Source organism: Alligator sinensis, unplaced genomic scaffold (assembly GCF_000455745.1).
Source record: "Alligator sinensis unplaced genomic scaffold, ASM45574v1 scaffold469_1, whole genome shotgun sequence".
NCBI lineage: Eukaryota > Metazoa > Chordata > Crocodylia > Alligatoridae > Alligator > Alligator sinensis.
In genome coordinates this window covers 1,009,087-1,033,648 of record NW_005841934.1, presented here as the reverse complement: position 1 = coordinate 1,033,648, position 24,562 = coordinate 1,009,087, and the positions used below count along the sequence as shown (strand labels likewise).

The 24,562-nt window shown below is 43.0% G+C and overlaps 1 protein-coding gene and 1 long non-coding RNA gene across 3 annotated transcripts; one reads left to right on the top strand and one right to left on the bottom strand.

Moving 5' to 3' along the window:
* Nucleotides 1–14,142: 14,142 nt before the first annotated feature.
* On the bottom strand, nt 14,143–24,556 carry THOC7 (THO complex 7). Of its 2 annotated transcripts, XM_006019603.1 has the most exons (7): nt 24,484–24,556; nt 22,216–22,343; nt 21,776–21,862; nt 19,344–19,401; nt 15,763–15,829; nt 15,569–15,638; nt 14,143–14,521 (listed from the first exon to the last, which is right to left on the bottom strand). In XM_006019603.1, exons 2-7 carry the CDS (start codon nt 22,322–22,324, stop codon nt 14,454–14,456), a joined length of 459 nt encoding a protein of 152 aa, XP_006019665.1. In that variant the 5' UTR covers nt 22,325–22,343; nt 24,484–24,556; the 3' UTR covers nt 14,143–14,453. The 2 variants fall into 2 exon arrangements, with proteins under 2 accessions (XP_006019665.1, XP_025054815.1); XM_025199030.1 differs by lacking the exon at nt 21,776–21,862.
* LOC102375267 lies at nt 15,588–17,970 on the top strand. The gene is made up of 2 exons (XR_003093070.1): nt 15,588–15,663; nt 16,277–17,970. It is a non-coding gene; the product is annotated as an uncharacterized LOC102375267 (long non-coding RNA).
* Nucleotides 24,557–24,562: the final 6 nt, after the last annotated feature.

Genomic DNA, 24,562 nt, shown 5'->3' with positions numbered 1-24,562 from the left:
TGACTGCTCACAAGCTTGTTTCGGTGCCTTCCCCTGTGACTGACTTTCGGTGCAGTAAGTGGGATGGGAGGCTTCCATGACATTTAATAGGAAATATTGTTCTGGGCGGCATTGTCTCTTTCCAGGTGCTCTGTCTAAACTTGTCACTTGCTCATGCTATCAGCAAGCGACCATCTTTAGTTACAGCTTAAATGTTTTCCCTGCTTTGTTTTTTATTGTATTTTTTTTGTTCGTTTGTTTGGTTGGTTTGTTTTCAGCAAAATACAATACTTGAGGAAAAATATTTGCTGTGGAATAGTAGTCAGCACAAACAGAATTAACACAGCAGCTTAAGTTTGTGGATTAATTTTGTAAAATGAGATTTAAGCTTTAATAGGGTGTTTGAGGTAAGAGTCGCTGGAAAATCATTAGCAAACAACCTGCCCTGCTAACTCATAAATTGCATGCTCTTGCTTGTGCCAAAACAGTGTGCTAACGAAGCTAATTTGTTTCACAAAGCACAGTGCGTGATTACCACTGTCTCCAGATGATGTAACACTGGTTTGTTGAGAAATATGACCTGATATCCTGTTGTTAATGGCCTGGTCCTTTCCCCACTAAAAGAAACCTGCCTTTTAAATTCTCCTACTGACTGCACTCTTTATCTAATGACCGCCTGAGGTCCTGTCCAACCCTCATTTTCTGTGATTTCAAGCAGATTGGCCAGGTGTAAAAAGTTGGTAAACTCCTGTCCCTGCTGTGCCTCTGCATTGTCTGTTGTTATACCCAAGACATCTCATTCAAGAAAACAAATTCAGCAGCTTTTGGTCAGGTACCCTAGTGCTCCGGGCTTGAGTGACCCATCACTGAAATGACGCCAGTCCCAAGATGGCACGTTGGGGCCATCTTTTGCCTTTTCCACACGTCCTGCTGAGACAGCTCACATAAATATAGTTATAAATGTGCCCATGTACAGAGAGAACTGGGCCCCTACCCAGCCAAACTGTCTTCATTGGGGACTGCATCCTCTGAACGTGCATTGGTGTACCAGGCCTGCAATCCCCACGCCCCTGGAGAAGTAGCTCTACGTGCCAGTGCACAGTAAGCTGGCTGTTTAGCATCAATGGATAGACCAATTCTTATGCATGCTAGGAGCTATACCAACATGCAGATATCCATCTATGCATGCTTCAACCTTGCACAGGTGTGCAAGACATGGAGAACCCAGATCCTGTAATGGACATGAAAGATCCTGTGGTATTTTCAAAGCTGCAATATTTCCTCTCCCTCCCTCCCTCTCTTGGGCTTTCTACCCTGGGGGTGATGGCAGATATCATGCACATATTGACCTTGATCCTGAAAACATCTGTAGTTAGGCTGAAGTTCTTCCAGGGGAACAGTTCCATTTCTTTCAATGGGACAGTTCATCCACCTGCATAAACGCTTTTAGGATGGGGACCATGATCTATAAGCAAGCATTGGAATAAAGGGCACTACTTACAGGACAATGCTATTATAAGTTATAATTTCACAAGGAGGAAGCATCTTTGACCACCTGAAACCTGAGAGACTGTTCCTGCCTTTCTTTTGCATCATCACAGAGCCTCACAACAGAGCTCAGAGACACCCCACCAGCTAAGAAATGCTTGCCCAGAGGAGTCTTCCCTCTATTGACTCTTCTCTGAAATCCTAGGAAATATGAACTTTCATGTCTACCCAGGAGAACTGTTACAATCTTTTCTCCGATGCCTGACGAAGGGTGTTTGTGCCTGAAAGCTTGCAATTAAACAATTTTTTTTTTTTTTTTTGCAAAAATCTAGTCGGTCTTATAAAAGATATTGCCTGTACCATGAGTCCTGATTGCTTTTTCCTCTAAACCAATACAGCCATGACCTGGATACCTGACATTATAATTCTTAACACTTTCTGTTTTCAACTCTCAGTAAAAGCCAGCAGAATACCAAACGCGGGAGAATAGAATAGGGTCCATGTGCTGCCTGCAAAAGAAAAGAGAAACATGAAACCTCTCGGGGAACAAAAAAAGCCAAAAGCAGCTATTACACCGTCTCATTCAAATGAATTATGTAGCCTTTGAGGGGCAGGGTTTGATCTAAAATACCATTTGAATACAATTCTGTACTGTCATGCTGAATGCGTCTTGCAGAATGTGCATGAGTTGTATGTAAAAATACCGCTATGAATCCCTGCTAGACTGGGGAAAACCCATGGCAAGATTAGTCTCTGCTACCACCTGGTGTTGGGAAAATACAAGTGCAAACTTGCCTCTGGACCAGAAGGATGTTGCATTTGATTTATGCCAGAGTCAGCCCATTATTCTGTATGGGATGAAATAGTCCCGTCCAGTTTCTGCCCTGAGTTCGGCACGATGCGTTCTGCGTGTCAGCCTGAAACAGACCCCTGCATCGGTGGCTAACTCGGTGTTTCTTGGTCCCACAAGTGATTCCTTCCTGGATAAGCCTTATGCCCCATTGGCTTTGCTTTAGATTTCTTCTGCAGCAGGGGAAGAGGGACCTGTGGCTGAATGAGTGGGAGAAGAGGGGATTTTTTTTTTTTTCCAGAGGAGGTTGGGCCTTAAACTCCGCAATTTGTTTCTTTGGGATTCACTTTGTTAGTATCAAGTGATGGAGTTAGGGAGGAAAAAGCTTTGCCTCTAGATTATCATCCCTGCAGGGCTAGGTTTTCCATGCTCCCAGAACTGCAGGGTCCCAATCCTTTAGGGGTTACCGTATTAAGACAGGCTGAAATGCAGCTCACTCCAGACATGTTTGCCATCATACTAAAATGTCATGCACTTGCCAGTCACCAGGAAACATTTAGCTGCTTATTGCCAAATTTCTCAGAGCTCTGCTGAATTTATTATCTCTTCCCAGTCACAATTTTTCAGCAGGCTGTTTCTCACAGTGGTCACTGACGCATTTGCAAGTTAGCAGAGAAGAAATACCTTACCCCAGGCTCGTGGCAGATCTGAGATCTAAGCGCTGGGTTCATCATCAGCGAGCCTGTTGGGATGTCTGTGGGTATCGAGGTGAAGTCTCTACTAGTCAATTAGCTTGAGGTGAAGGGACCGTGAACTATAGGCAAATGCACTCCTCTGACTCTCTGGGGCCTACTTGAAAGAGCCTGGCAATGCTAAGAGGCAGCTAGCTACAAAGAAAACTGGTCAAGCAAAAGCAAGATTGCAAGGTAAGTCATATTAATGTAGTGTGTTAATTGCATTTAGTGTATTAATTGCATCCTAGACCTTAAATGCTGGAGGCTGCAAGCGAGAGAGGAACAGTGGAAAATCCCTGGTCAGACCCAGTTCATTCTCCCTTTCAGCATCTGTTCTCTGCCGCTGCATGACACAGGAGACTGGGCAAGAGGGACCCAGGGTCTGGCCCAGTAAATAGCAGGTCTTGTGGTCTAGTACCTCCATGACCTAGTAGATGGCAAGGAGATGCTTATGAGCCATGTGATGATGCATCGTTCTTTAAAGGGGAAGAGTCATCGTTTAATTTTCATCTTCTGTTTTAAAGCAAGGAAAAATCCTGTGTTAGGAGACCAAGAGAGCCTACGAGACATTCAAAGAAGATTTCAAATCCTACTGGATTGCTGATGGTGTTGTCTGAAGCCACTCTAATGCAAACAAAACCAATTTATTCACTCCTGCCTGAAGTCAGTGGTTAAAATTGGATTTGAAGCTTAAAAATAAGTTTATGTAGTCAGCTAGCATTGGATTTTCATGTTACCAGATCCTAAGCATGAAGCTTGGGGGATTAATCCATTTTATTAGTTTGGTAGAATTGATGTTTTATATACAACTTAAAGTTAAATGAAGTGTTGTTCTTCCATTGCTCACCTCGCAGCAAAAAGTTCATTCAAGCAAGAGAAAAACTTGGGAGTTTCTTGATTTTGCAGAAATCACAAATGAAAAATGCTCAGGAAATGTTCAAAATGAAGTTCAGCTCCATCAGGAGGCAATGGGCCAAGTGTTGGTCCAACTTTCCCCCAATTTCAAGGAAGCCAGGACCTTGCCCATGAGGAGTCTTGCAAGGTCTCGGCATCTCTCTGGTTTAGGTCCGTTGTTAGACGCATGGTTGTTGAATGCCATTTAACTGTGTTTCAAGCAAACAATTTCTTTAATTCTGTGCCTGAAACATATAATTAGCAATGAGTCATCTCTGTTTGAGTCAGGTGGCAGAGCGCTGTGTCGACGAACTTAGTGAATCAAAATGTCCTGGTACCAAATGAAGATGCCTCCTCCAGCAGAAGCAACTCAGCGTGCCTTGAAAACCAGGGGAATAAGAAAAGGGATTTATGGTGCAAGTGAAGATGGCCCTGAGAAAAATGCTCCCCGTCTATTAAAGGGCACATAAGAAATCCAGACTGTAAGGTGGTGGCCCCATGAACTCAGCTGGGCCCAGGGCACTGGGCTCTTCCCAGGGATAGTCAAAGAGTTGCCATCTCTAAGGGGATTATCAAGGAAGCAAACGCAGAAGCTGACCCAGAATGGTAATCAAACAATTCAGCCCATCCTATTCTGTACAGTACTATCCAGGAACATAAAACTGGGTTCACAAGAATGAACCCGGATATGAAACCATTATTAGCCTGGAGCGAGCTCCCCAAATTTTCAGAGGTATGAAAACAACTGCACTTACAATGCAGCAGTTCTGAGTTTAAGGTTTGCAAGAGTGCACTTCCGAATCCCAGGTTTTTTTAGGTAACCAGTGATAAACTGCTGCACCTTTCAGATAAGCACAGTTAAAACACATTTCAGAACTGCTGTAGGATGGTTGTGATCCCGCTGGTGTCTGTCAGATACATTGCTCGATATGATAAACGTCCCCTGGCAGCTCCACCAAGTAAGATGCAGTTGCTGACTGACAGCTTTTTCCTTTCATTGTGCCGTGCTTCTGATGTGAATGGTGTGGAACAGTTTCTGCCCACCTAAGTCAGAGTTAGAAACTATCAGCTCTGTGGTTGTAGCAAATAACAGCATTTTATCATAAACCTCTTCGTTCCAAGTCACCAGCTATTCTGGCCTTCATTTCTGCAGCTGATTCTCTAATACGCCATGTTATACTGTTAATACGCTGGATGGAACAAGCCTCAGCGTTTGGCATAAGATCACTGATAGCATCATGAATGGAGACTATGGGGCTCTGTGTAAAGTTTTCATATGACTCGGGCACTCGGACCAAGATGCCTCACAGGTTCTGAAGTGCTTCGTTTCATTTCCCCACAACCGCGACAGCCAGATTTTTACTTTTTTAAATCAAAAGCTGTACAGAGATGATGAGCTGCATGAGTCTGAAGACAGGCAGAAGCCAGGACAGGGTGGCACCACAGAGACGAAAGCATCAAAAGCTGAGATCCTCTTTTTATAACATCACGTGAAACCCTGAGGTTATAAAACGATCAATAGGTATCATGGAGCCTGCAGCAAAAATGGGGAGAAGCCTTTCAAACAAGTTTTTATTCCATGACAAAACATCCAGTAAGATATCCCTTTCAATGCAAAAAGCTTTGCAAACTTAACCCAATTCCTTTTCTTTTTTTTTCTTAAAAATGAAATAATTTCTTTTTACAAGAAGCCCAGCCTCCTGGGACAATCAGCCCCTTCCACAGGCATCTATGTGTCTACAAATTACGTGGAGTGAATGACCTGTGCTCCCATGGAGAACATCAAAGAGAGCGGGCTCTTTCTACCTGACATGCCTGAGGTTCATAAATATTCTGAATTGGCTCTGTTTGTGGCACCCTGGGCTGCAGCTGCAAATCACGATGCTGGTCCTGTGACACCTCTTTGAGAATAACAGACACTCGCCTTCCATCAAGGAGACCCTGGTGTTAGCGCTGGGACGTAAGCTAGTTTGGTTACTGGAGTCAGAGTGACAGATAACAGCTGTCTCTGCCTGGGAGTAGCAAGTGAAAAGATGTCTTACTGATCCCAGCAGCCAGCCGTGGTGAGTACTGCCAGCTGACAGGCATGGGGCACGTGCATCGGCCCAGAGGAAGAGGGTTATCTAAAGCGAACAAATGACTGTGCCTTGAATGGGGCTTCTAGCTGCGTGCACCTTGCCTTTCTCAGAAACCGGACAACGAATTGTGTACTCGGCTCTGTGGAAGCACTAAACTCTCTCCCTTTCTCTCAAAGCAGTGATTCAGCTGGATGCGAACGTCGTTGAGGAGCAAGCAGAGAGGAGAGCTGGGGGAAACAGAGTCACGAGAGCCAGGCAAATGAGATGCCCAGGCTCCAAAAGGTTTGTATGAACAAATCTTACATAAACGGGATGCAGAAATTTACAGGTGTAAATGCAGAGTTTCAGCAACTCAAGTTAACTTTTAGCCCCGTGTGATGTCTTGCTGGGATACAGGTGGGTGGGAAGATGGAAACGGGTTCCTAAGGCTTGGATGTGATATGTTTTTCCAACCTTGCTAGAACAGCAGCAACAGAAGTGAACTCTTTGATGGACTCCTACCAGCAGCTACGTTACATCGCATTGTATTGTGATTTGCATTGATTGCATCCTTCCCTGCTCCCACCGGAGAGGAACCAGGCTGCTGTGATGCACGACCTCCAGTGAGATGCTTTTCTGCCAGCAGGTCTGGGAGGCAGAGAGCGGCCTGCTGCAGTGACAGGGCCACAGCCTCCCAAAAGGCCTGACTGCAGGAAGGCAGGAGCATCAGCGTCTGGGCGGTGCGTGGATGGGCCAGGATTGCAGCTGGCAAGCATGTTTGAACAAATCAGTTGTTGCCAAAAGAATGGCCTCGCTAGAAGAGAACAGGGGTGTAGGTTGTAGCCGTGTTGGTCTAAGGACAAAGGCAGACAAGGTTCTTTGTGTGAATCCAATATCTTTTATTTGACCAACTCAAATAGTTGGAAAAAATTCATCTTTGCAAGCTTTTGGGTACAAATACCCTTCATCAGGCAGAGGAAGCATCTGTAGTTGGTGTGCTCTTCCTGGGTGGAATGAATAGAAGAGAACAGAGATCAGGACTTGGGGCAGAGGCGATATCTTTTATTAGGCCAACTAGATTTTTGCAAAAGCAATTCTTTAATTGCAAGATTTTGGGCGCAAACACCCTTCATCAAGCATTGGAGAGAAGACTGTAAAAGTTCTCATGGGTAGAAATGAAAGTTCATATTTCATAGGAGAGTGGACGGTGGTAAAATCTCCTGTTTGGAAAAGTTCATTTTATATGCAGGGTAGGCTCAGAGACAAGTTGGAGTAGTCTGTTTACCTCGAAGTTGTTTGTTGGTGAGCAGGATGTGTTCATATTTCCTTCTGGTTTGGTGTTTCATATTTCACAGAGGAGTTCGTAGATCCTCACATCAAGGTATGTCCTCAGCATTTTCCCATTGTTCCCCCCCAGTGCAACTGGGAAATTAAACACAGAGGCTTTTCAGGTTTGGCTTTCCACGTGTATTTCCCTGTGCTGCTCTTTGGCTTTTTCACAGCAAACTGGAAAGGGAGAAACGGAGATGGGGGGAGGAGAGGAGAAGGAAAAACCAAGAGCGCTGAAAACCTGTAAGACTTCAAAGGTGAGCGTCCTCAATAAAAATCCCTGTGAGCATTGGCGACCGAGCAGGAAGTAGTTCCTTTGGGAAATCTGCAGAGGGAAAGTGACCCTGGCATTTTCCACACCAGACTTTCTATCCTCAACCTGCTCTGGCTTTGTGGGCAAGTGGGACCAGTGCCTCCTGCTCGCTCCCCCTCAGGCTGGGCCAGCACTTTGAGTGGTGCCTTTTTGCAGGGTCACTACACCTTTGTGATAGTGTGACATCCTCCCTCCTAGTTGGTTTTTGTTACAGTTGCTTGTGTTTTTCTGAGCAGCTAGAACAAAAAGCCAACCTCTCTTACCCTCTGTCAATGGCTTGTCTCTCCCTTTCCCTGCTTGCAATGCCAGCTCCCTCGCAAAGGGAGGGTGGGAGGATTGGAAGCATTTTCTTCAGTTAATCATTAGCCTTGAGACTTGGCGCGTCCCTTCAGCAGTCTGATTTGAGATCCTCCCATTTGGATCTTGCACTAAAACCCCTCTGTAATTGGAGGTGACTGCTCAGATAAGAACTCAAAAAGTGAGCTTTCAAAAGAGTGAGCTGGAAGCAAAAGGCGAGACTCCATTAGCCTTGGGTACCTCCCTCTGAGAAGGTCAAGAGATGAGGAAAGGACCTTCCTCTTTCTCCAGGGTCCTGGTGGAAGTGAGTTCACTTGCAGGACAGTCAGTGGATATCATTTAGCACCTTCTGTGTCCATTTTGACGTGACAATTGCAATCCTCTTGAACTGGAGCTCTGTTCCCGGTGCAATCATGCAATCCTTGTCCTGCTCAAGGCAGGATTGGGGATTGCCCCTGTGTGAATCCTCCTGGGCAAAGCTTTGCCTCGTCTGCACTGAGGAAGTTCCCATGATGGAGATGCCACCGCCTCTCTGTTCCAGTGCTGAATCATGTCCCTGGTTAGAGAGTTTGCCAAGAGGACAAGGCACCAGTTAAGTCCATCCCAAGCCTTTCTCACCCCCCTCAAGCAGCCTGTTCCTCTCACGGCTCTGTCCATTTTCTAACTGGGACTTGCACAGTCCTGCTGCATTCAAAAGCAAAGAGGCTTGTGCGGGAGAGTCTAGCACACTGCTTCTCAGCCTTTCTGGACTCAAGGTACAATAGAGGTACCACTGTAACGTTGGCAAAATGAGTAGCATCCAATTTCAGAAACTAATTTATAGATTATAGTGCTTATTTCCTTGCAGAGGGGTCTGGCAGTGGGGACAGGAGATTGTCCAGGCAGGGAAAAGCCTGATCCTGTGCTTATCTCCTAACACCTCGGTTATCTCCTCGCACCTCTTCAAAAAATCTGGCGGCACCCTGAAGTGCCCTGGCACCCTGGCTGAGAATCACTGCTCTAGCATTTGGCAATCCAACTGCCCATTTTCTATTTCTGGAACTCTTCATCTTAACCACAGACTGGGATGTCTCCACCAAAGGCAGAAGCATAAGGTTAATACAATACAGACATCTTGTGGATTGGGAAGCACTTTTTTCACTTAATTATACAGTTACTTGACCTGCAAGAGAGAAGGTTAATAAACCAGGCATCCTGTGGATTAGAAAAGCAAAGTTTCGTTTAGAGATGCCTTCGTCTTTTACTCCCTTGCATAGTAAGTTAATGCGCAGGTAAGAGGGAGTTCAGGATTTATTCAAGGATTAAAAAGACTGACACAGCTGTCTGTCTTCTGGAGGTATGGTTGCTACCCATCCCTATTTCATCATGAGACCAATTTTTTGGCTGCGAGTCTCACGTCCTGGTTTGATCTTGCAGATTTTAACAATCAAACACTTGTTAAAGCTTTCTGTAGCTTCTAGAGACATCCATTTATACAATATTTTCAACACAGTGCTATTCAAAGGCATTGTTAGAAGCTTTCTAGAGTGACTCTGTCAAAGGAAAAGATCAAGAGGTTTCGAGAGGAAGTGAGCTGACTCAATGTGTGAGATGGAAGGGAAAACTCATACAGATGGGGCAGTTCAAGGGCAAAAACATCTAACAGCTTTGGAGAATTGGTATGGAGGTAAGTAGAGGAGTAGGGAGATGTGAGATCAATGAAGCAGGGGAGAATTGCAACAACTGGCTGGAAAAGCAGAAGTTTGAATGTGACTGACATTTTAAATGACTCTTTTAAAATGAAGGTGACGCAAGATGGGGATGTCCTAAATTTGTTTTTGGAGCAAGAGAAATCAGTCAGTGCTGCAGCCTGCTAGATTCCCTAGAGTCTGGAGCAGGGACAAAGGGCTTGGACACGATGTAGTTGAACTGGTGCAGTTAGCCTTTACACCTGTGCAAACAAGGAATGGATGTGCAGTGTACAGCCCTGTACCCATGTAACTTGGATGTGATTATACAACTATCCTGGGAAAGATCAGGAGTAAAACTACACCAGTGTAAGTCATACCGTGGGTTCCTGCAGCTCCCTGGGCGTAGCAGTTTGTTCTAGGCCAGGGCTGTCCAACTGGTAGCCCGCAGGCTACAGGCAGCCCTAGCCGTTGGCTCTAGTAGCAGCGGGAGTCTCCAGCCTTCCCGTAGTGACAAGGTGCTGTAATAGCACCTACTGCAAGCTTCAACCTCAGGTTAATTGCTCATCTGTCTGCTCCAGATCCCAATGTACAAAACCAACGTCAGTCACTCCGGTGCACGTATTGGGTGTCCCCTGAGAACATCCTAGGAGAGAGAACTGAGTGAGATACAGACTGGAGAAAAGGGGCATCAAGAAGCAAAAGTCTTCAGGGAAGTCTATGGGAAATGATGGAAGGCATTTTTAACACCTGCTTGCCTAGCCAAGCCATATTCTCTCCTAGCATCTAATCAGTGCAGCATCCTGCATGTCCTGTACCCTTAAAGGGGCTTAGCAGGGATATATCTTACTCCCAAGAAGGGTCTCATGTATGCTGCCATCAGTAGCACATTAACAGCAAGTGAACTTGCATTTAATTTACTCCCGTTCCATAGTGCCATTCAGTGCACGGCCTTGGGACATCCTACCAGACATGCAAGATACCATGTTGGACATGCAGCTAGCAACCCACTGCTGGAGCCCCATTCCCTTCTCGCAGCCTCTTCAAGGTGATGACCACTCCAGGGCCAGCCCTATTCCTTCTCCTCTTGCAATGTCCCATGTCATCTGTATCCATTTGTTGTCTTTTTGTCTTACTGGGAGCTGTTTGAGGCAGCTTTGAAGTTTTGTTTGTACAGCACCTTGCGCAGGGGGGGCTCTCCTCCATGTTTAGAGTTCAAAGCAGTCACTGTGTTACAAATTACAAGTAATGAATCAGATTTTTAACCGGTTCAGGTTGAGCTAACTAAGAACAAATGCCTAGAAACAAGGCATTTGTGGAAAGAGGAAGAATTGCTTTCCCTTGAAGCTGCTGCATATTCACCGTGTTTAATGTTTTAATATTTGGGTTTTTCCCATATTTGCATGTTGCATATGATGCAAAATAGTTATGATTTTCATTCTTCCAAAGAAGTGCCAGCCATTCTCATCTGAATACTTTTTACTGTCATCTGGTTCCTTCTCTGTCCAAAAAAAAAAAAAAAAGAAGAAACTTTCTACGCTTTAAAAGTAAAAAGAATGGGCAAAAAGTATGGCACCATTCAAATACAACTTTTGGAAAGCTTGAAATGCAGGTACCTAAAATAAAAGTCATTAATCTGCTCTCCATTGCTATCTAAAATCCTTCAGGCTCTATTTTTGCAATTTTCTTAGCTGGCTGCATCCATCCTCAGATTACCATGGTTTCACAAAGGGACAGCAATTCTGTTACTGGCAGTAGTGTCACAATGACCTCTTTTTCTGTCTGGAGATAAAATTACACCACATATGGCTTGGGCAGAATTTTTAATTTAAAAAGCACAAGTTCCTCATCTCTGTGTAATAGTTTGATTCTTTTCCTCTTTAGTTGCTTGCTCTTTGCAAGAAAGGGTAGTAACTTGTTATTAAAAAAAAATCTCTAGTGTAGAAAACAGCTTTTTTCCTTTCTCAAATCATCTCTAGGTCTCCTTTTTGCTATTTCATGTCCATGTGGCAGTGGAAGTAGGGTGCTGTTTCTTGGCAACCAACAGCCTTCCCATTTAGGCAGAGCAGCTTAAAAGGGAGGCAACAATATTAAAAGTAAATTTAATTTCTGAAAATGTAATTTGGCATTCAGTTGGGATCCCAAGTAGGCTTGTGTGTGCGAATGTGAAGCAACATAAATAAGCAGTAGCACAGTGGGATGCATCTCCAGAAGATGAGGATGAAACATTAGCAATCAGTCAGCTGTGATGCAAGGATGAATGCAATCAGGACAATGGTGGAAAGTCCAGCATATTGTTTTTCGGAGATCCTTTTGAGAGAGCTGGGGAGTCTGTAGTGGTATAGGCTACTTCTACACAGAAAGAGACACAAACTAGTGACCAAAGCTTAGAAATATGAGAACAAAGATATTGAACTTGTACAGGTGGCTAGTGAGGCTACTTGTAGGTAACTGTCATGATCAGTTGGTGATTTTAAATGTCATTAATTGTCTTTAAACCAAATCAGGTTTTCATAGGCATGATTATAGTCACCATCTCTTGCAGTTGAGTTAAATTAGGAGATCTTGACTTCTTTGGGTATTAGCTATTTCAGTATTGTATCACCATACATTGAATGGCAAGTTACAGTCTTCTGCTTGGATGCCACTCGAACCACTTATCTTCTGTCTCACGGACTGATAATCTGCTCCTCAATCCATATGTTTCAGTGACTGTCTTTCATTTTCCTTTGTCCCTGCCTTCACCAGGTTGACAGTCTTTTTAGAAAAAGTGACCAACAAATCCATAAATTTACTGGCAGAGAGACGCAGAATGCAAGTTTCTGGGAGATGAGATACTTCAATCATCTAAGCAATTTCAAAGAGTTCCAAATGAACCATGGGGAAGTATAAACTGAAAAACATGCGTCTTCCATGTACGTGCTGCTGCTAAGGCCTGTTTAGATGGTAAGAACAACTAAGATTTCAACTTACTGTGTTAATGAGGATGCTCTATATTTTTATGCAGGGCCTTACCAACTACAGTTAAACCTTGCTAATTTAGTCTCCATAAATTACATATCCAAGATAAAGGGTCTAATTTAGCAATCCTATAATAACATTGCAGTTAAATTTACTGCTAAGCTTTGTTGTTCTTGCACAATATAAAATGGCTTCCCGAGGGGGAAAAATTAAATGACCCACAAGGCAGAACAATAAAGAAACAACTTGTGGTGATAGCTTAATTTTCACAAAAAAAAAAGTATTATCAGTTTTCTTTGTTCCTCAGTTTTGGAAAAAAATCAGTAAGTCTACAAGAAGCCAAGGCCGGATGCAGAAGGATTTAGGCAGCTAGATTCCATGTAAATCCTACCTCAGGCACCTCTATTCAACATTGCAATCCCCAATGCTCCCTCACAGCTTCTGCCAGACTGGAGGAGGCAGTGAAACTCCACAAGCATGCTACTTTTAGAGTTCTCCAGGCACCTGCAGTTGCATCAAGCCACATGCTATCCCTGTCTTGGCAGAGCTGAGCTAGTTCCAGTCAAGTGCTGATGGGGCTCCAGGTGTTTGTAGTCTGTGGAGTCTGCAGTTGCTGCTGCCATGTTCTTTTGACATGTGGAGGAAGAGCTGGTGCAGCCACCATGCCCCACTCCTCTCCTCTCTTTGGGATTGGAGCACTCGGCCAGCAAGCGAGGACAAAGTTGAAATACTTAGCTGTGGTGGGTTCAACGCCACATTTCTTTCTACCCAAGGGAACGTGCTAAGCAGCGTGTTCAGGTGGAGGCACTCTCCGCTCCAACAGGAGAAGCAGTGTCATTGTGAAGAGTGTTAAAGTGATGTAGTAGCCAGGATATTCCAGGAACTATACAAGAGGCAAGGATTTTTGGGGATGCTATTTTTTATTGGACTGAAGAATGCCTTGTATTCAAAAGCCTGTCTATGCACTATGTCCAATAAAAGACAACATCCCAAAATTTCTCACCTCTCACATTGTAAAGAAAAGAATTCAAGATCAATTGGGAGCCTCCTGGTTCTGTAGCTCAATAGTTAGAGCCCTTCCCTAGGGGTGGGCAAGCCAGGATCCCATGCCTGGCCCCCAGCCTGTTTATGTATTTGGTATTCAACAGTCATCAGACTCTGAACGCTAGCTGTATTAGATCCACTGCATCCTTATCTGTAGGAACACAGCATTCCAAATTATAATTAAGTTATTTCTTAGCTTGTGACCTTCGGTTGCCTTTGTGTACCATGGGGCTTGTATCTCTGATTTGAAGGCCCCACGGTGTTACCACAATACATGTAAATAAAACTAGCACAGTAAGATCATTAATGTTCTGAAGCTGCTGGAAAGGCAACACTTATGCAATATGAAAGTTATACTGTGTTAAACAAGAGCCATTGCTATTTTTTGTGAGTGGCTTCTAAAATGAATTAAATGGCTACTACATGGCAAAACTAGGAGTAAACCACTTAGCTTAGAGTCCACCAGCTAGATTCACGCACCCTGGCATCACTGGGCATCTAGAGACGTGCTCCAGAGTGGACGGGGTGGGGGAGGTGCTTTAATTAGTTACTAAACTATTTTCCTATCTTCAAAACAATCATGAGGAAATTGCTTGGAAAAATGTTTATTAATAATGCATAAACATCTTCATTTTTAAAGACCATCCTAATGTCACGCCTCACAACAAAAAGACTACAAATGTCTTAGTTCACAAGCTATTGTATTTCTTAGGCTTAATCAAATAAAATGCCTTTTACACTTTGTGTACAAAGATTATCTGCAACAATTCCATTGGCCCACTAACAAAACAAGTATTTTTTTTTAAAGAAAAATTTGAATTTGTAATCACAAGTCTAAGAGGTACCAGCTTCACTGCATGTTCGAAGCTGTAGAAATTCTCAGATAAGTCCAGAATCTAGCTACGGTTTGGTCTCTGTTTCCATTTGAGTTTCTTGGGATTCTTCTGCTTCTGAAAGCTTTTCATCATCTGAAATTCAAATTGTACCTGTTAGTCAAATACGCTCACACTTGCAAACTATACTAAAACGTAGTATTCCTATTTAAAAAGTATGTTGCCCTCAATCTGTAGTTTAATAGTGTTAAGTACCTACGGAAAAAAACGTAATTCAGAGCTGAGACTGGCACTTACTCCTGAGCTTGTTTTGTTTCAGCTCCTGTAGCTATTACTGTATATGTTGAAAAAATATAGCAGTATTGATGCTTGAAGGTAATGACAGGATATAAGCTTGAATGATGCCTGTTGCTGATTTTACATGTCCAGAACCCTTTTTTACCACAGTAGTAATTCTAATACTTGACTCACTTGATGCTTTTCAGTGTGATTCATCTATGAGTCTCTGGTACGTCCAACTCAGAACATTTCGTAAAGAAAGTAAATATCATTCACCCCATTTCAGACAACTAAGACGTGGACATGAAGTCCTAGCTAGTGACAGAGCTGAGAAAACAGCCTGAATCACCTGAATCCTAGTCTAAAGCCCCATTCACCGGACTATACTGACTCTCTCATAATTCAATGTTGACAAGGTAAATTACTCAGTTGTATATATTATTATATATATTACAGATTCAAGCAAGCATTAATAACCAATCTTCCCCTGCTAAACAGCATCTAAGGGTGAAAAGTTCATCCCAATTCAACAAGGTCTGTGATACCTGGGAGACTGAAAGAGCATAAAAGCAGCTTAAAGGTGACCCTGTTCAGAAGACAACAACATAGCAGGCTCATAGAACAAAGTCTAAACAGACTTTTTATTTAGAAAAAAAAAGACTAATAAGGTACTGACAATAGTAACTGAATGTGGGCCAATAATACATATACTTACATAAATTATGTTATATTTCCATGATAAAAGACAGTATTACTCTTAAAATGAAATGGGAAAAAAAATGCATGGATTACAGGGTTCGGTAATGCTGCCTTTTAAGTTGTCCAAGTGACTAATAAACCTATTCCAGCGAGTAGGGAGAGTGGAATTTGACCCTACATGTCTCTCATTTAGGTACAACCTACTTTCTAGAGTTTGCTGAAGTTCATGGATAGTACTCAGAAGAACATGAAACTGTTTTCGTCTCAATTCCAGCTAGAATGACAAAAAACACCACAAAGTAAATATTAGCAGATTAAGTGTACATATTCCCAAATATTTTATTGTCGATTATTTTGTAATTGAGATGAATAAATTGTATAGCAAAATAAAACTGTACCTTATCTTCAACATTTTCTTTAATGTGAGAAAGGTGTTGAAGTTCTTTTCCTAAAGCTTCTAGCTGCCTGTGCAGAAATTAAAACAGTCATAGTATAAACAGTGCTTTAGCTCTAATTATGCAATCATTTTGCCAATTATTGAAAAATAATTCAACTTGAGCAAAACTACAGAAAGTGAACTGCAGAATAGCTCCTATAATTGCACAATTACAAATGTATCTAGTATACTAAATAAAAATGACATTTGTGTAAAGCTCTTTCTAATGCAGGGATTAAGCTGTTATATTATATTCATGTATTACAGAAACCAAAGCCATTCAAAAACAAACCAATCCACTCGGTTGGGATGGAATCGTATACTAAGAATATGGTCTCTAAGAGCTCGCTCTTGCTGTCCAACATGTTAGCAATCATTTACCAAATTATACAAAGGAAGTGGCAGAAGCAGGCTAAAGAAGATCCCAATGGTATTGTCACAAGCTTCACTCATTCACCCACCCCTTTTTGTTACAGGAGCAGTAACAGAGCAGTGCTTCAGGAGCAACCTGAGTGTCCCAGACAAGAATAAAGGAGTGGCCAGAGTGGATCAGACCAGAGGTCCATCCCATCTCTGAAAGTAGTTAAAACCAGATGCTTCAGTGGATGGCTACGGAAGCTTGCAGCTGATGCACAGTAATATTCCCTCATGTGGGCGGCAGGGTGAAACCTGACAGAAATTGACTTAAGCCCAAAAACACAATATTTAGTGCCCGTGGCAAAAGTATATTGTCATGGGCAGCATTTTATATCCTTGACACATTTAAATACCCATTTCCTTCCTGAATCCTGTTAAGTTCTTGGCCCTGACAACCTTCTCTAGCAAATGAGTTCCATAGCTTAACTAGATACATGAAGTTCAGTTTACTTACTTACGTTCCTAATTTGCTTAACTGCTTAATCATATGGTGACAGACTCATTTTTCTGCCCAGTGTTTACACTGCAACAAAAATTGTTAACTGTGTATAAGTTAAGTGTGCAGCACCATTCAGCCCCATTTTCTGATCTGTAAAATGGCTGTGCTCTCCAACCTTGGAACAACTAGAGGCCTTGGAAAATAACTGCATCTAGTCCATTTTAGAGCTGCTGTTAAAAGCCTTGCAAATGACAGCACCAGTCAGTTTGGGGGCTACTAACAGCTCAGCACTGACTGCAGTTGAGACGGGTTATTTTCTACCTAACCAGCATTGTTTGCATTAGGTTTGGGAAAATCCATAGTCTTTAAATTTTTTGTTACTTTCTAATTCTCTGGGACAGTAGCTATTAATAACAGATTACCGGTTTTGTCAGCTCAAGTCTGAAATAGCTAAGATACTGCTTCTAAATTCTTTGATGTTTAGTATGTGGGCCTGGTGATTTACTGCATTTTAAACTAACCACTTGCTCCAGCACTGCATCTGTCATCTCAATCCGAAAAATTCTCGTCTTTGTAAATAGAAAAGAACAAATCTAAGATGAACATCACCCTCAACATTCTTGCTCGTGAAGACAGGCACAAATATAATTTAGCTTTTCAGCAATGACTGTGTCTTTCTGAATTGCTTCCCTTAATCTTTGGTGAGCCAGCAGGAACACTGATTTCTCCACACACCTGGCTTCTTTGAAAAGTTTCTTTTACATCTTTAGCTATTTATTCTTCTATCTCTTCTCATGTCTCTCTTTCTTAATGCCTAATGTAATTCCTTTTAAGGCAGCCTGGGGCCAGTCAGTCCTGTTCAGCTGAAGACCTCTCTTCTAAGGGCCTCAGGTGGGAATAAGCAGAAGAGAGGTTGGCCTGGAACAGGCAGGTTAAAGCACAGAATGAAAGGCCTTTGGGCCCCTACAAGTTGCCCTAGCAGGGAGAAAGCTTTGTTTTGAGCGACTTTGCAAGTGTTTGGTGGCAGAAACAGTGTTTGTAGGCCTGGAAGAGATCTAGGCCTGGTGCTTAACCGTTCCTGGACTGTGGAAAGAGGGCAGCAGCCCACACTCCTGCTCACTGGTTTTACCAGGGAAAGATCTCTGCTTAGCCTGACCAGGTCCTAAAATGTTGTTATTACGCTTTGCCGGCTGGCTTCCTTTCTCCTCAGCACTATGCGTGTCTTGCAAGAGTCTCTTATTGTCCTTAGTAATGTCCAAGCTACATCTAGAGATTTTATTTCTTACACAAGGGTCTTTTTGAACAACCTTTTTTTACTGAAGCCCTCCTTTGTAACATTTAGTGTCACCTCTTGGTATTCTACTTGCTCTTTGGGTGTTGAAACTAACTATGCTACGGTCACTGTTAGTTAACAGCTCAGTTACTGTTACTTCTTGACTTGGCTCCTGTGTGATACTTATGACTAAGTCAATAATAGCCTCTCTTCTAGTGTGCTAAAGAACAGGCTGTTCCAAGAAAGAGTTTTTAAGTGATTCATTGAGAAATTATTTCTCTGAGATTGTCCCATTGTGCCATATGACTAATGAATGTATATGACCGTAAGCCTCCCACACAATAAGCCCTCATATTTTTTTCTGGCAGGTTTTCATTACTCTTTTCCAATGATTAAGAACAACTTAAAAAGAGTAACACTTTGCAATCTGACTGGCTGTTGTGACAGCCAGGCCTCTCAAACCTGACTCAAATGTGGTCTTTTTTGGGTGTTGGATCTGACCCACTGGCAATCTCTGAAAGCTCTCCTCAAAAACTGAAGAGCAAGGATGGCCTTGAAGTTAAAGCAGTGAGTAGACTGGGATTTTTGCTGATCTTGGTCCAATCTGCACATCTGCTATACACTTCTCTGCACCATTAGCTTAAGAAAAGTTGGTGAAGGCTCAATATTTAGACCCTTCTAACTCTCTTTTTTTTAAAAAATCTTTCATTTTAGCACTGTCCTAGTTTTCCATCTGCAAAACAGGGATAATCATCTCCTTTCATAGCCTTACACTGTTTCCCTTTATTTAGTTTGTAAATTGTACAGGATGAGGACTCTCTTCCTGTGCATTTGTACAGTGCCTAGCAAAATGGGATATAGCTTTAGTTCAGGCTTTGAATCCTAAGTCAAATAATTGGAGGAGGAAACAAAGTAAAGGAAAGGGCAGAAAATTAAAACGTGTTGCTGCTATTTATAACTTTGCTAAGGAAACCTTTGCTCTGCTGCATTACGAAAGTAAATTTAACTGGCTGCTTTGTAAGAAGCAGGCATGATGCTTTGGTGGTTCTAGTTGATAATCAGTTAGCTAATTTGAAAAACCAAAGCTACTTCTGACAACTATGGAGTTTTCAATTGATAAATGGCATGTGCTTATTAGTTAAGCAGAAAATATAAGTGTTGCACATGATTATCATTTCACACATTAGGATATATGTTAATTCATAAACTGACCAGCTAGATTCTGCAGTAAGTGTCTGATCTAAATACTGAGGACCTATTAAATTCTGCCACAAGATACACATGCACTTCTCTTTGTACATAAAATACAAGTCCAAATCAACAATCTGAGAGCAGAATTTGTGATATGAAAATGCATGATTTGAGTCCGAACAACAGAAAACATTATGTTCATCTCATTTTGTCCAATACTTACTTTAATGTTTCATGCCTGTCTGGATGGTGCTGTATTACTTTGGCCAATGCATCATATTCTGAAAAAAAAAAAGCCAGGCAAAACATTTTTAAAAGGTTACTTGCTATAGCAATTGTGAAAGCATAGATTTGTTAACCCAAAATCACAGATAATGGAATACTAGTAACATGAATCCCTCCTACTTCCTGGAAAGACTTATTTTTAGGCTTCCTACTACGTGCAGCAGAATCCCAGATGCTTAACTCTGCAGTAGTTACATGTGCCAAAGCAGATTTTAAAAACTCTTCATGGTAGGCCTGATCTACTCAACAGGACTACTCCAAAGAGAAAGCATCCTGCTCAATATGAAATGTTGGTAGGACTGACCTCTTAAATGCAAAATTTGATGGCTTGTATATTCTGGTAAGTTTTCAATACTATGTGACTATATTGCATTTTATTTGTAAACACAGTTTACTACTTCTTCTCTCATATACTGCACTTCCCCCTCTATGCATCATTATCATGGTGGAGCCACACAACTGCTTTATCATACAGTTTACTGTATACATTTCCTATGATTACCATCTAGATGACTTGCCCCAATCAGTTACTAAGACTTTAGAAATAACTACATGATCCTATATTTGAGAAATAGGGTGATTCTGTAATTAGTTTATGCACAAAGGTCACAGGTTTAGTCAGGGACACGGGTATGGGTGATGTGACTCTGCCATTTCCTGGCTTTAATGGTTGCATCTGTGCCAGGTATCTACCTCACATGGAAACCTTTGTGTACTGAATGTAGTTTCCCCCAAGAACTAGAGAGAATATGGCACATGCAATGTTATGGTATACAGACCTAAATGGAAACGTTTAAAATAAATTAGCAGTGAAATGATAAGCAGACTCCTTTTTATGAGAAATGATAAAATGCACAATTTGGAACTCCCTCAAAGTGGATTGCCAACACCGGTAGTTTTGCAGGGAAAGTAAGTGCCTTGTTGCTGGCTGCGTGCAAAAGGCTCTGAAAAGCTCCCAGGCAACTTCCTGAAGTACATGCTTTAAAAAATAATGAAACAACAATTTATGCTGAGGACTTCTTGCCATACCCTTGATTGCTTATGTTGTAGTAGCACAACCTAGTGGTGACGCCATTAGTTCTCTTTGTGACTTTTTAATTTTTCAGGTGACTTTCTTGGCTACTTACGTTTCCTCCTCATTATAAATTATTCTTTGTTAGTTATTATTAGCTATTTATTCTTCTTTTCAGTTTTAGAAATTCTATTTGTTATTGTAAGCTGCCTTGAGCCTTTGTTGAGGGCCACCTATAATCACAAATAAATTAAATTAATAATAGGATTGAGTCAGTAGTAGTGTTCTGAACTGCCATGTAGACCAACATTGCTACGTAGAGTGATTTTTTGGGTCTTGTTCTTTTCTGCCACTGCTTTTTCCTGGTCGGGCAGAGAAATGAGTCTGGAAGGGAATGTGACTTTTGTTGCTCGCCCATAAACCTCCTCTTCGATTAGGCACAGCACAAACTAGCTCTGAAGAGAACCTTGTGCAGTTCTCCAAGACGGGACTGAGAGGGGGAGGGCCAGCTGTGTTCACAGAGCACTGGCACATTAGAATATATTTTTGCATCCAAGTGGGATTCCCAGTTTTCCCTACCCTCCAACATCTGGGCATTAAGAATTTCAAAGTGCCTGTCCTGGAAAATGCAATTCAGAAATACAAACTCGATTTCTTTTTTCATACTGATAAAACATGATCACAAAGCCAACTATTGCTTTTCTACTGTTTCTGACCATAGACTTCCTTTGAAAACAGCAGCTTGATAATTTGCCTTAAGTTGAAGCATGACACTTAAGTCCACCTTCAAAACAACAAAATGTTGATATTAATTGTAGGCTTGCTTCTCCAAATTCCTTTTCAGTCTATGTTCAATTTTAGCATGGTTTGAAAAGAAAAGGAATTAAGGTCATGATTCTGCAAAGATAATTAAAAAATGCACTCAGTGGGCACTTAGCAAATTTGGGAGGAGTATTTAATTCCCAGCTCTGTAAGTGTTTACATGCATGCTTAGTTTTACATTCCGAGTAGCTTCATATTAACAGGACTGCTCATCGTATGTATGTAGTTTAAACATTAGACTTCAAGGCAGAACTGTGGCCTGAGTACTCATCCCAAATTGTCTTGGTCATCACTGAGGGCCTTTTCCTAGCTGTAACTGAAACAACATTATATGAATGACATCCAGAAAATGATCACGTGAGAAATGGTATTTGTTCTCTTGAAGATGGCTAACATATTTGCTTGTACTTGGGCTGGAAACAAATGTGACAATTTTAAAACTAAAGTTGTACTGGTCTGAAAGGCCCTGTAGAGTCAAAAGTCTACTTAAGCCTACTCTCCTTTTAGACGTAGCTTCATATGAGGTAAAATCTTACCCTGGCGATTTTTTCGTATCCTCTTTGCTTGCAGAATCTGCTTTTTGCATTCAGCAATTTTTTCATGCGCTGCAGCTATGCTATTTTCTTAAAAAGAAAAAAAATCAAAACGAATTCTCTAATCATATGCATCAAGAAACCAGTTCACTGAATCATAAAAACCTCTCATTAACTACAACGTCAGGTAACACTATACTCTCTGATTAGCGCCCCCAAATTTAAACATTTGGGACGTCCAGAAATTTTTAAATAACCTTATTCCTTTGCATTCCTTTTTTTTTTCTATTTTAAATACCACACGGATGCTCAGAACCTGCGCATGGGTGCTCTTTATGACAAAAAGTTTGAAATACACTTACCACATTTGTGAACTATTTATCAGGAATTAGTCACTATTACATATGCAACCACAAACAAGTAGGACATACAGTGCTCTTTACCTATGTCTTTATAGATTTTTTCATAGTTCTCCATTTCTTTGAGGTTCATATCATATACCAGCAGAGTTTTACCCATTGAAAATTCACATTGTGATAATGTGCTCAGCATGCGCTGGTACTGGGTGTATCTAAAGGAAGACAAGAAGAAGAGACGTTCCTTTACAATTACAGTGCCTTACTATTACGGTGCCTTAGAAGACTAAGCATCCAATGAAAATATAAAAGCAGCTGAAGGAATATAATATTCCAAGTATTCAGTGCATCATTCTTGGAAAATGTAATTTAGAAAGACACTCTTGAGGCTCATTCTAGTGTTGCATCTTTAAGTTTATTTTCAGGATGCGAAGCATGTATTCGAGTAATGGAAAGATTTACCCCTGGATTAAAAATATCTCATTAGGGCAGCATTTATGTACACTCAGATTAGTAGCACTCAGAGGTTCTTGTCTGGATTACAGTTCCACGGTACTCTCGTTTGAAAGACCTGTAAGAGGGTATTCTTTTCCTCCCAGCACTTAAAATACCTTCTTTGTACCAGGCTCTCACATGTGGCCTTCTGGAACATACATACCGCAGAAACGGAGCCCAGAAACATGGACTACACACCATGCATCTGGCCCTATTGAAACCTGCTGCCATTGCAGCCCACGGCAGTTCATTGCCTTGTTGCTCAGGGGATCACAAACACTGCAGGGCTGTGGTTCTCAACCTTTCTTAGACCCAAGGCAGCCCTTGCTAGACTCAAGACCCCCAGCAAAAAATGCCAGCTCTTAGTCTGCGCTCCATGTTCAACTTCCGTTCCAAAGAACTCACAAAGGCCCAAAACAGGTGGGAACATTTGTAACCCCCTTGATTCCCGTTTGAAGCCTCTGGATGGAAAAGGTGAATTGGGTTTGCAACCCTCCCAGCACTAACCTTGCATGGACACCCCGGAAAGCAGCTTGGGGCACCTGGAAAGGATCTTTGTAATCCCCTGGATCCCCGTTCTAAGTCTCTGGGTGGATGCAGTGAATCGGGTTTGTACCCTTCACAGTTACAGCTTTGTGTGGACACCCCAGAAAACAGCTGAGAGCACCCTAGAAAGGATCTCAGGGCAGCTTACAAAGGATGGAAACTCCCGGGATTCCTGTCTGAAATCTCTGGGTGGATGCAGTGAATCGGGTTTGCACCCCTCACCGCAGCTGATCTTCTGTAGCACCCCAGGAAGCATCTCGGGGCACCCCAGAAAGGATCTTTGTGACCCCCTGCATTGCCATTTGAAGTCTCCAAGTGGATGCAGTGAATCAGGTTTGCATCCCTCCCAGGTATAACCTTGTGTGGGCAGCCTGGAAAGGATCTCGGGGCAGCCTGGAAAGGATCTTTGTGACCCCCTGCATTGCCATTTGAAGTCTCCGAGTGGATGCAGTGAATCCGGTTTGCCCCCCTCACCGTGCTACCCTGCATGGGCACCCTGGGAAGCAGCTCAGGGCAAAGCTAGAAGGCAGCTCGAGAGCACCCCAGAAAGGATTTCCTGGCTTCCTGTTAGCAACCTTGGGGTGGATGTGGAAAACTGAGTCTGCACCCTGGAAAGCCCCTCAGGGCACCCCAATGGGGGTCTCAAGGGCATGTCAGAGGAAGTCCCAGGGCATCCCAATGGGGATCTCAAGGGTCCCGAGAGGGGATCTCAAGGGCACGTCAGAAGAGATGTCAGGGGACCCGAGAAGAGATCCCAGCGCACCCCAGCAAACACTCAAGGGTCCCCCAGAGGGGATCCCATGGACACCCCCAACACGGTCCCAGGGGCACCCCAAATGGGGATCTCAAAGGCTTGCCAGAGGGGATCCCAGAGCACCCCATCAAGATATCAAGGGCACTCCAGGGGGGGGTCTCAGGGTACCCCAAATGGGGGTCTCAAGGGCACGTCAGAGGAGATCTCAAGGGCACCCCAGCAAGGATCTCAAGGGCACCTCAGATGGGATCCCAGGGCATCCCAGAGGGGATCTCATGGACACCCCTGACAGGATCCCAGGGGCACTGCAGAGGGGATCCCATGGACACCCCAAATGGGGATCTCAGGGCATGCCTGGAGGGATCCTGGGCACCGCAGAGGGGATCTCAAGGGTCCCCCAGAGGGATCCCACAGACACTGCAAATGGGGATCTCAAGGGCCTGCCAGAGGGGATCGCAGGGCACTCCAGGGAGGTCTCAAGGCACCCCACGGGGGGGGGTCTCACGGGCCCCCCTCCCCCCGAGGGACCCCGGCCCGGCACGGCTGTGGTGGGCGCGCACCCCTCCTCGTGGCTGGCGCCGTGGCCCCACTTGAGGAAGCTCTTGACCAGCAGGTTGATGCGGCGGTCGTCGCCCGCGC

Bases quoted from the DNA above. Each gene is read 5' to 3' on its own strand.
- THOC7 (XM_006019603.1), bottom strand. From the start codon at position 22,324: ATGCTGAGCACATTATCACAATGTGAATTTTCAATGGGTAAAACTCTG. The intron at 19,402-21,775 runs GTAAGATTTTAC...TTTTTTTTTCAG, and splicing joins GATACGAAAAAATCGCCAGG to AATATGATGCATTGGCCAAA. The intron at 15,830-19,343 runs GTAAGTATTGGA...ATTTCTGCACAG, and splicing joins GACAGGCATGAAACATTAAA to GCAGCTAGAAGCTTTAGGAA.